Raw genomic sequence first — 12662 nt, 5'->3', positions numbered from 1 at the left:
GTATCTTTTTATCATGAAGAGAACAACCTTTTAAGCTGAACACTGCATCAAAACAGCCCGTCCAGAACATTCACCTAATTAAAATCAGTTTAATCATGAAACCTAAAGTAGATGAAGTTAGGAGATATTGTCCTCTAGAGCCAAAGGGATAAGCTCCTGGTTAGGAGTAGGGCTTACTATAATGAGAACTGCTCTTACACAACAGGTGTGCACTCAAGGTTCACCGATAGGCGATATCTTGCTTGCCGCCCATGTGATGTCTCAAGAGGGAGTTTTTAACCTGATGTTTGTTCTGTCTATAGCTTAACAAACCATTTTCATAAATCATGGAACTAAAGCAATAAAAAATCCAAAGTAATATGTACAACTACTCAGTAGCATCCTAGTTGGCTCATGTACACAGGTGGTTAGATACTTGACTTTAGCAATGCAGCAATATCCGTGTATAGGGCTCCCTGTGGATGCTATGAGGGATAACAGAGAACCATGTTTAGGTATATGACTTGCAAGGATGTTCCTCTGCTGTCTGTCCACGTGGACATTCATAACAACTGAGGTCACCCCACAGCACAGACGCCTGGTTCCACACATGGGACAACTACGTACCGTATTCCTCATAATAGCTGCACAGCAGCACCTGAAGCTATGCCCCCGTATCCTGGAATCAGTGGACAGCTTTTTGAATTCTGAAATAGCCGGAATCGCTATTCCACATACGTGTATATAGATCACTAGTGTACAACCTGAAGAAGGTCGACTTGACAGAAATGTTATTTTTAGCTATACTAGAATCTGAATAAAATCATGCAAAGAGTGCCGGATTACATTTTTATTTGAGCTGCAGTACCGGCAGTGGCCACTAAACAGTGTGACGGTGCAGCGGTGTTTCACTCCATTCTCCGTTCACATCCAGCCTCTGTCTAATTGGGTAGGGGTGCCAGGGGTCAAACCCCCACCGATCTGATATTGGTGACCTATAACAAGGGTAGGCATTAGAAATTTGTTATCTACAGATTAAAATAGAAGTCGGAAAAATTATAGCAGTGATAGTGTCACGCAAGGTGTGGGAAAGACTTATTGCAACACAAAGGGAAGAGGGAAAGGGAGCCCAGACTCTAGGGAAAGGGGGAAGTGGAGACCTCCTAGCTTGATCTAGCGTCACCCTGTCTCCCCTAACTTCCCTGTATTGGCTCTTCACCAATCACTGCACGCATGCCTCGCCCTGTCATTCCCTGGCGTTTGGCTCAGGCTAGGGAAGGGAGGAGATGAGCACTAGTCGATCTCCACTAATCACTTTAGAAACAAGGAAGGACAAACAGGGGGAAATTGCTTAGCTTTAGATGACTCCAGACAAATGCAAACTCGGCCTCAAGCTCCAGAGAGGACAAAGTACTGCTCTTGCTAAAGCCTTCACAAGTAATTAATATCGCCGGCACCTCCCTCTAGAACAGATATTTATATACCCAGGCCAGGGAGTTAATTAGCCAGAGGGAGGTAGCTGCTGGGTCCTAGAGACAGCCTCTAAGAAGATGTCTGTAATGTCAAACGTAGAGATCTCCTGCAACCAACTGCAGGGCGACATACCCGTGACAGATAGTGCATGAACCCAGTAAACTATAATGATCAGTTCAAAGTAATACATTAAATAAATGTATTTAATTTCAGCTTAAATAAAAAAAAAATTCTGGCATCATAATTTGATATATTTTAAATATCCTATTGAATAGTTATCCTGGGGAACGACCAATATTGGCAGTCATTGCAGTAGCCACACTGGTTGGCACCATGCTTTCCACAGTCCATGAACATCGTATGCATGTACTTTGATTTACGGAGTTACAAACAGCCCCTCTTTCTTCTCTTTCCTATTTTCCTGCCTCTCTGCTGTGGCTCTGCCCTTCTATTGATTAACCAGGAAAATCAGGATGAACAATTTTGTAACTCCTCTCCTGATCATAACAAACAAGATCTTTGTCTTTACGTGTAAACAGTGGAGATAAGAAGAAATGGAGCAGAGAAAGAAGTCTTCAAACATACTAAATGCTGGAAAAAAAGCCAGTGTCATAGTTGTGAAACTACAACTCCCAGCATTGCAAGGGCTGGAGAGTCACATTTTGCAGATCACTGATATACAGTATATTGGATGGTCATCAATTCTTAGAAGAAACTGGTTAGCGTTATGATGAAAAAAAACAAATCTTGCTTACTTTATATCTCCATTACTACCCGGTGAGACTGGTCAGTGCTGGCCCTAACAAAGTCAACATGGAGAATCTGAAGTAAGCACAACGCACACAAGATCCAAAAGTCAAGGATACAACAGTCCGCGGGTATTACAAAGATTAATAATCAGTTGCACTGTAAGCAGAGATCACAACCTCATCATACATTGCAGATTTGATCAGTATTTGCTTCAGGAGTGGCTCCTAGACTCAACGGAAATATAATGGAAAGTCAAACTTCTGCTCTTCCTTACGTCCACTCCAGATTTTGGCATGAAAGTTCTTCTACGGGATTGGAGCACACTGGCTTCCCCTAACTCCCCTCGTGTATCAATGAGCCTTGGCTGCCAGATTTGCCAAGTTGACTTTAATTTTTCTGGACAACTTATCAAAAAATCAATGCGTCCATATTTTTTATGGACGCATTGAAATACCATAATGGATCATTATGATTACAGGTGATACGTGTTTGCAGACGATAATTCTGATATGACGATATCCACTGCATTCAATGTGGACTGTAAAATCATAATTACAGTCAAAAAAGTGTCCTATTTTTACGGACTGTCCTGGGATTTCTGGGCAGTTAGCAACGATGTTGCCCGCTCATGTCTCTGTTGCAAGTTCATCTGCTGTCCCTACTAGAATCCCTTTTGGTAGGTACCGACCTGGAAACACCCAAAAGATCTGTCATTTTGGAGATGCTCTGACCCAGTCATCTAAAGATCACAATTTGGCCTTTGTCAAAATTGCTCAGATTTTTACATTTATCAATTTTTCTAATTTTTTTTTTGTTTTAATTTTATGGCTGATTGGTAATAATAATAATATGATAATAAATATAATAATAATATATATTATAGTAGTAATAATAAAATGATAATATAATAATAAAAAAATGATAATATATTATATAATAATAATAATAATAATAAAATAACAAGAAAATTACCATCAGTCAACTGCAGAAAGCTCATCCTATGCCGATTCATTACAACAACCAAGATTTCTTTGGGAGAACCCTATGTGCAATGAAGGCCAACACCAACTAGTGATCTGAGAGCTGTGATTAATAAAAAATAATAAGAATAATAGTAACAATAATGTACTTAGATCTCTTCTATCAGGACGCTCTTCTAGTCTCAGTATTACTAATATACAGATAATAAATATTGCTATAATTCCCTCATTAAAAGTTAGTCATTCTGCAAAAATGGACTTTGCATATGCAAATATTAAGCTTTGCAAATAAGCAATGTATATGTATTTAGGTTAATGCGCACAGCCACAAAGCTGTAATAATACTGGATGTATAAGCTCTAAATAAGCTATGGGGTAACGCAGGGAATAAATATTATCTCCCCCCCAAAAATTGAATAGACACAGTCAGACAGACATGATCAAAGCAGTTTACCTACCTGCACAGCTGTAAAAAATACCTGTTAGGCGGAGTTCACATTTATCCGATGCATCAGGCTCAGTTTTTTAGCCTAATGCAACTCAAATCAGAAAACAACTTATGCAAAAATAACACTTTTTCCCTATTTACTCCCCAATGGATCATAAATGTTACATGAAATATTGTGATCCAGCCTCTGGATCGGTACCTGCACCTATCCAGCAACACAACTGATACACCGGACAAGTTTCTATCCGGCATTCATGTTAAACATCGTATGGAAATAATGGCCATATGTGTCTTAGAGATGGATGATCTTGCGACAGCCACTCCATATTGCCCACACGGACAATGGATGCAACAATAAAGGGAGAGACAATAAAGTATGTGATATCTTCCGCGTGACTGATTTATAGTTGGATCTGATCATTCATCAGTGACCTCAATGATAGATGTAAATCAAAACTGGGTGATTGCACTGCAGTTGAAGTATTGCTTTGATTATGTGGCGCTACATAGCATCAAGGACACCTCTAGATAGATGTAATATACACTGAGCGCATAAGACGTACAGTATCTTTAAAGTCTTGTCGTTTTTATTTTGTACATTCTTTTAGGAAAATATAAAGTGCAGCTCCTGGAGAACAAGACCTGCCAACCCTCTTCGAACTTCTAATGGGCATATAGAAAAGATCTCATCTGTGTTTTTCTCAGTTGCTAAGATAAATGCTATGAAGAATTTTGAAGAATGACTAATGTGTGCTCTAGATAATAAAGCGGATTTCAATTGTTACAGCTAAATATGAGCGATTCAATTGGACGTGAATAGAATTTGTGTTGAATTTTATGAAATTCACATGCCCCATCGAATTCAAACAATTTGTGATTTGATTTGCTCGAATCACCAAAAACAAATTCCATTTTACACAATGCAGAAGATTGCATCAGCCACAGAAAGTTCACATGACCTCAGGAACAACCGTGCAGGCTTCCCCATAAAGCTTTGCAGCTATCACATCATATGGCATAGCAACCAACAGGAGGGACTATCATAGCTTGTATAAAAGCGGAGGCAAGGAATGCAGCAGCCATTTAGGGTGCTTTAGGTTAGTGAGAAAAGAGCAGAGCTCACAGCTCAGCAAGAGATAGAAAGAGAAAGGTCTAAAATACTGGACAAATACTCCAGACAATAATGTGTTCTCCAACTGCAGATAAGTGTTTTAGCCTGTGAATAATACACATATTGAAAGGGGGAGAGGTGCTAATTTCAGTTCTAGATTCAGTGTGATTGATCAGTTATATTGTATAGCTGGCATCTGTCCTCTTATATTTAAATTACAATTACACATTTTTTTCTTAGTTCTTAATGTTTTGGAAAGCAGCAGTGGGGCAGTAGAATATTTTTTACATAAAAAAATAGCTTTTCACAAGTGACTGCACCAAGTTTTTGCATTATATTTTCAATTTTTTTTTGTGAAATAATAATTGTTTGGGTTATTTTTAAATACAAAAGAAAATTTCCCATAACCCAGACATTTAACTGTGACTGTCTACCTCACAAAGTGTGTGTGTGTTACAAACAATTTTGTTTTTGCATATCTATTTTGCATCTGAAAATGCCAGACCAATATGTATGGTAAAAGAAAAAAATACATGACGACTAAAAATGTGGGAGCCACTATGAGCAGCAGAATCACAACAACTACAATTGGCACCAGCCATCCAGACAGCAGTACTACCAACCAAAGGTCACAGTAGTTCTCCTTTGCGTCTGGGTATTATGAACTACGTGGCACATCACTCGTCTGATTCACAGCAGGATGATGTTACCTCTGCCAGCAACACTGTCAGTTTGAATCAGTTTTCTGTATGTAATGGTCTGCCTGATTACAAATGACTAAGAGTGATAATTTTTAGACCATTTCTTTTTAATTTGTCTGCAAATTGAGTTTCTGGTTCTGGCTTTTATCCTAAGTCATGTGATAAGGCTCATTAAAGGGTCACTATTGACTTTTAGGATTGCTACTTCCTGTAGGTGGTCCTAGTGTTCTGGTCCTCTTCCTCTCTGAAGAGACAATTTGCTTTTTAATTTGTAAAAATCATGAAATGTCTGGAACTTCATTGACTTATTAAATGGGATGTTGGTTACAACTGGGTTGTCATCTGTTTGTATGATGAGGTCACTTTGACAATACTAAGCCTGTGTTTGTGTTAAGGAATTTGAACGAGGTTGGATACAGTCCTATGAGACCTGAGAGTGTTACACATGTCTTTTATGGGAAATTTCAGGCTTTGCAATATTGAGATTCATGGCAAACTGATTTGATGAAAAACAATTTAGCAGAAAAGTTTGTCAAACCAGGCAAATTTGAATTTCAAAAGATTCAAACAGTTATAGCCATTAATTTTGAATAAGAGGGTATATAAATAATTTTAAGCCAAAACAGACAAAAGCATTCTATGAGATATACCTTTTTTGGCAAACCACAAAATTTATATTTCTATTTAATATTTCTGGCTGATAAATAAAAGAATCACTCAATGAATATTTTTTTTTTTTCATAAAAGCACTTACATAAATTTTTTGGGCTAACACAATACCACAATATAAATTTTTATTATACATCTGAATATGAAACGGAAAACAATTATCTTTAGTGATTAAAAAATGATAGACAGTAATATTTTTAGTATTCTCAACCATCATCCATTTTCAATCACACAATTTACATGCAAAAAATTACATGATTGATTTTATTATTCCTCCTTTAAATTAGTGCTTGTGAGAATATGCAATATATTCAATGTTTTAGATAAGAAGGTTTCCCGGGGTAAAGGATTAAACATCCACATTGATCCCATTTGTATATAGGTATATACACTGCTCAAAAAAATAAAGGGAACATTCAAATAACACATCCTAGATCTGAATGAATGAAATATTCTCATTGAATACTTTGTTCTGTACAAAGTTGAATGTGCTGACAACAAAATCACACAAAAATCATCAATGGAAATCAAATTTATTAACCAATGGAGGCCTGGATTTGGAGTCACCCCCAAAATTAAAGAGGAAAAACACACTACAGGCTGATCCAACTTTGATGTAATGTCCTTAAAGCAAGTCAAAATGAGGCTCAGTATTGTGTGTGGCCTCCATGTGCCTGTATGACCTCCCTACAACGCCTGGCCATGCTCCTGATTGCGGATGGTCTCCTGTGGGATCTCCTCCCAGACCTGGACTAAAGCATCCGCCAACTCCTGGACAGTCTGTGGTGCAACGTGACGTTGGTGGATGGAGCGAGACATGATGTCCCAGATGTGCTCAATCGGATTCAGGTCTGGGGAACGGGCGGGCCAGTCCATAGCTTCAATGCCTTCATCTTGCAGGAACTGCTGACACACTCCAGCCACATGAGGTCTGGCATTGTCCTGCATTAGGAGGAACCCAGGGCCAACTGCACCAGCATATGGTCTCACAAGGGGTCTGAGGATCTCATCTCAGTACCTAATGGCAGTCAGGCTACCTCTGGCGAGCACATGGAGGGCTGTGCGTCCCTCCAAAGAAATGCCACCCCACACCATTACTGACCCACTGCCAACCGGTCATGCTGAAGGATGTTGCAGGCAGCAGATCACTCTCCACGACGTCTCCAGACTCTGTCACATCTGTCACATGTGCTCAGTGTGAACCTGCTTTCATCTGTGAAGAGCACAGGGCGCCAGTGGCGACTTTGCCAATCCTGGTGTTCTGTGGCAAATGCCAAGTGTCCTGCACGGTGTTGGGCTGTGAGCACAACCCCCATGTGTGGACATCGGGCCCTTATACCACCGTCATGGAGTCGGTTTCTAACCGTTTGTGCAGACACATGCACATTTGTGGCCTGCTGGAGGTCATTTTGCAGGATTCTGGCCGTGCTCCTCCTGTTCCCCCTTGCACAAAGGCGGGGGTAGCGGTCCTGCTGCTGGGTTGTTGCCCTCCTACGGCCCCCTCCACATCTCCTGGTGTACTGGCCTGTCTCCTGGTAGCGCCTCCAGCCTCTGAACACTACGCTAACAGACACAGCAAACCTTCTTGCCACAGCTCGCATTGATGTGCCATCCTGGATGAGCTGCACTTCCTGAGCAACTTCTCTGGGTTGTAGAGTCCGTCTCATGCTACCACGAGTGTGAAAGCACAACCAACATTCAAAAGTGACCAAAACATCAGAAAGTATTGGTACTGAGATGTGGTCTGTGGTCCCCACCTGCAGAACCACTCCTTTATTGAGTGTGTCTTGATAATTGCCAATAATTTCCATCTATTGACTATTCCATTTGCACAACAGCATGTGAAATTGATTGTCAATCAGTGTTGCTTCCTAAGTGGACAGTTTGATTTCACAGAAGTTTGATTTACTTGGAGTTATATTCTGTTGTTTAAGTGTTCCCTTAATTTTTTTTGAGCAGTTTACATATCAATATAGAATGTAACCCTGGGAAACCTACTGATTAATGTGAGTATATGTTATTCAATTGCTATAAGTGAGTACATAGTAAATTTTAGGATACTTTCAAACTAATTAATTTTCCACAGCAGATTTTGCCACAGATTCTCATCTGTCACAGATTGTAATGAGGATTTGCGTATGTTTTACCCTCATAAATCAGCTGAGAATCCTTTCCATAAACTGACATGATGTGGACTTGTCAGTTTCTAATATTAGATATAGTATGGGCGTAACTAATAGGCTGTAAGCCAGATACTGTGCACCACCCATGTGTGAACATCACCCTATACAAGCCTTTTTGTGTGCAATTTTAATACTAAGCAATCACCCCCTCCATGAAATGGTAGGTTGTGAGTGATTGTCTCATCAGTATTTTGCACCTGTGTTGCCGCCATCTTTATTATATGGGCTTGCTGCATCCTGGTAGTGCACTAGTTCTGAGTTCTGGCAGGTAAACACTTTTGCTGTGTTTTTTTCTTGAATATTGGGGTAATTTTAATTCTTCTTATTGTGGCTTTGCTTTGAGTTTTGACTATAGATCTCAGCAGCTTTTCACTGCAGATTCTTTAGCTGTGTGTGCAAGAGACTTGGTAAAATGTCATCCACATTTGCTGCTACTGTTGCAGACTTTCTGCTAACAAATCCAGAAACTTCACAGCGTATCCGTCATGTGTGAACATACCCTTATGCAAATTACTGTTTGGGGTTACTAATAAACGATAATAGACCGTAATTATAAAATGCACATTTGCAGTTGGTCATCATGTTGCCTTACTAAATATTTCACCAGAAAGACGTGTATATACAAACATGCAATGAATATGACATAGAATTTGGTAAATCCAGTAAATCATCCTTTTTTAATTTTGGATTATTTCTAAAGATATATAAAAAAAATTCTGCACCATTTCTTAAACTATTTTGGGAGAACTTATTTTCCCATAATTTGGTCTTACAAGTGCGCTAGATAGCAGGAATGTAAAATGACCAGCTATGGAAATTTTAGTTGTGTTCTGGACACAGCTTCAAGTGAATATTATTCCATTATCCCATATCACCCGATGATATATAATTTTATTACTATTATAATCCAGCATCTCTGTAGACATCAGTAACAAGCACAGAAACATTGAACGATTGCATTTATACAGGGGTTTATACAGGGATTTACCTTGATGAGGTTATGTGCCACTGCAGACACAGCTACATCGCCTCCTGTAATCCAAGGGGCATTCATCCCTGTGCCATACCCATGCCAGGCAATCAGATAAGGGTTGTGCATAGTGATCCAATACTTGACCCGATCGCCAAACTTTAGGAAGCAAAACGTGGCATAGTCCTTAAATAGGTGGATGACACTCTCATTTGCCCAGCCCCCATATTTTTCCTGTATGGGTACAGGTAAGTCCCAGTGGTAAAGGGTGATCACTGGTTGAATGCCCTTTCTGATCAGCAAACTTATGGTGCTGTTGTAGTAGCGCACACCCTGCTCACTTGGGACATCATTTCCTTGTGGGAACAGTCTTGGCCAAGAAATTGAAAAATGGTAAAAATTCACCCCTAAAAACTCCAGAGCTGGCATCTCTTTTCTTGAGAAGTTGCCTGAAGTGGCAGGCTGGTCCATGGAAGGCATGCCTCTTGAAGACTGATGGGTCTTCATAAAATGGTCCCATACAGAAGGTCCCCTGCTGGAGTGGTCATCTTCTATCTGCAATGAAGAGCTTCCAACACCCCAAAGAAAGTCAGGAGGGAATGTTCCATGGGTGAAAAGCTGACTTTCATTTAAAGGGTTTACTTGACTCAGTCTTTCCCAGACTTGCATGCCTTCTCCAGGATTTCCAATGGCTTCTTTAGTCAAAACTAATAAGATCCAGTAGTAGCACTTCAGCCAAAATTCAGCCATTGTGTCCCCTCCAGATCTCCTGGTTATTATGAGGCTCCTTTCATGTGTAGGGATGGAGAGACTTCCATTCAGTTGCTGCAGAGAATAGTTGAGATCCCTCTGCTGTCTTCTGCTCCCAGCGCAGGACTGTCTTATCTCAGCTGCTCTATAGAACTGGATTGTAAAAGTCCTGTCAATGATTAGCTTGAACTGTGAGCTCAGGAGGGGTCGCTGAAAGAGGGGGTGGTGTGTCCTTGCACCAGCTATTCAGAACCTCATTTGCTTTCATAATTCTGGGGAACATGTTTCTTACATTGCACTGAGCTATTCCTATATCTACATACGCTTAACCTTATACATGCCAAAAGACTACAACAGCATAAAAAGCCATAGGCAAAACTGACTGAATGAGACTGTGCACACAATTCAAGGTATACATAGTGTGCATTCTGCACGGAACAGCCACTGCTTTATGCTGATCGCATTCCCACCAATTATGCCAAGAGTAAGAGTGGTATAGCCACCAGAAACACAGTGGTGTTTTGGGGGATTTTAACTTTGTTAATTATGTGCCATTTTTGACCTAAAGGAGTTGTTTTTAATAGCATGAGAAATAACTTGCTGGTCAGTGGTTGACCCAATTTTTATCCCCAATGAAGACTTGAACTGTATAGCGCCACCTATTGGAAGCAGCAATCCTACAAGACATGATTCAACCTTTTAAAGGGTCGTGCAATAAGACTTAGGATAAAAGCCAAATCAGAATCTCAATTTGCAGACACCGTGTTTCGGGCTGTTGGCCCTCATCAGTGCAAAGTATGAGAACTGATTTGGCTAGATGAGAGGCTCTGAACTGAGGTCTAAGGGGTAACGTTTCTCCTTGTGGAGAGTGACATACCGGCTCTAGCATGCCAAGGTAAGGAGGCTTATTCGCCGTGCAATGCTCCTCTGGGAAATTTAACGTTTCTCCTTGTGGAGAGTGACATACCTGCTCTGGCAGGTGGCGCTATAGAGTTCAAGTCCTCTTTTTCTCTGTAGAGGCAATTTGCATATAAAATTTCCCAGAGGAGCATTGCATGGCGAATAAGCCTCCTTACCTTGACATGCCAGAGCTGGTATGTCACTCTCCAAAAGGAGAAACGTTACTTAGACCTCTATTCCCAATGAGGAACTTTCATTCCTGGTACAAAATGAATCAGTAGCTAGGACGCTCAACCGATTGCTTCATTCATTCTCTATTATGCCAGAAAAAGCCAAGCCCAGCAGTAGGCAGCTCCATAAGGAGTGGTCCATGGTCGAGCATGTGCACTACTACTCCATGCTAACAAGGAATAAATTTCCCCGTTCTGACAATCGATGAGGGTCCCAGTGGTCGGACCCCCACCGATCATGAAGTTATCACTCGACAATCCGGTGAAATGGTTTTATAAGGATATTTGAAGTGCTTGATTATGCCTGAATCTTATTCCTACCATTTATAAAAAAAATCTACTATGTTCCTTGGACTTTCCTCGTCTGTCAATTAATTTTTTTAGATATCTATCTTTTCCAAATGACACAATAAGTAACTGCAGCCATCAAAGCCCTTAATTTTTAACCCCTTCACCACCTTGGGTGTTTCCGTTTTTGCGTTTTAGTTTTTTACTCCTCTTTTTCCCAGGGCCATAATTCTTTATTTTTCCGTAAATATGTCCATGTGAAGGCCTGTTTTTTGTGGGACAAGTTGTACTTTTGAACAACACCATTGATTTTACCGTATAGCGTGCTGGAAAATGGGGAGAAAAATTCCAAGTGCGGTGAAATTGCAAAAACGTACAATTCCACAATTGCTTTTTTTTTTTTACCATGTTCACTAAATGCTAAAACTGACCTGCCATTATGATTTTCCAGGTCATTACGAGTTCATAGATACCAAACATGTATAGGTTTTTTTAAATTTATGTGGTGAAAAAAAAAACAGTTTGTTTAATTTTATTTATTTATTTTTTATGGCACCATTTTAAGAGACCTGTAGCGTCTCCATTTTTCAGGATCTTGAGCCGGTTGAGGGCTTGTTTTTTTGCGAGCTGAGCTGACGTTTTTATTGATACCATTTTGGGATAGATACGATGTTTTGATCGCCCGTTATTGCATTTTACTGCATTGCAGCAACAAAAAAACGTAATTCTGGCATTTTGATATTTTTTTTCTCGTTACGCCATTTACCGATCTGATTAATTCTATTTATATATTGATCAGGCAATTCTGAATGCAGTGATACCAAATATATGTATTTTTTATTGTTTTATTTTGAATGGGGTGAAAGGGGGGGTGATTTGAACTTTTTTTTTTCCAACAAAAATGTTGCTTTACACCCAAATTTTTTATTTTCAGAAGGATAAAAGGAGAAAATGGACCATACAAATTGTTGTGCAACTTCTCCTGAGTATAACGATACCCCATATGTGGTGGAAAACTACTGTTTAGGCACATGGCAGGGCTCAGAAGGGAAGAAGCGCCAATTGAATTCTGAAGCGCAGTTTTGGCTGCAATAGATAGTGGATGCCATGTCATATTTCAAGAGTCCTTTATTTGCCCAAACAGCAGAAACCCCCACAAATGACCCCATTTTGGAAACTATACCTCTTGAGCAATTCATCTAGGGGTGTACAGTCATGGCCAAAAGTTTT

The 12662-nt window shown here is 39.9% G+C and overlaps 1 protein-coding gene across 1 annotated transcript in view; it reads right to left on the bottom strand.

The window, feature by feature from the left end:
- KLB (klotho beta) overlaps positions 1 to 10206 on the bottom strand; it is a 40599-nt gene extending 30393 nt beyond the window's left edge. The window contains exon 1 of the mRNA XM_073646005.1: positions 9283 to 10206. Coding sequence (XP_073502106.1) covers positions 9283 to 10014 — 732 coding nt within the window. The 5' untranslated portion in view covers positions 10015 to 10206. The remainder of the gene's footprint in view (positions 1 to 9282) is intronic.
- Between the last annotated feature and the right edge of the window lie 2456 nt (positions 10207 to 12662).

The sequence above is a fragment of the Phyllobates terribilis genome, unplaced genomic scaffold, assembly GCF_046119375.1.
Source record: "Phyllobates terribilis strain yellow unplaced genomic scaffold, ASM4611937v1 Scaffold_1__5_contigs__length_1240528914, whole genome shotgun sequence".
NCBI classification, from domain to species: Eukaryota; Metazoa; Chordata; class Amphibia; order Anura; family Dendrobatidae; genus Phyllobates; species Phyllobates terribilis.
The sequence above is the reverse complement of the archived record's forward strand: the minus strand, read 5'-3'. Positions and strand labels throughout refer to the sequence as shown.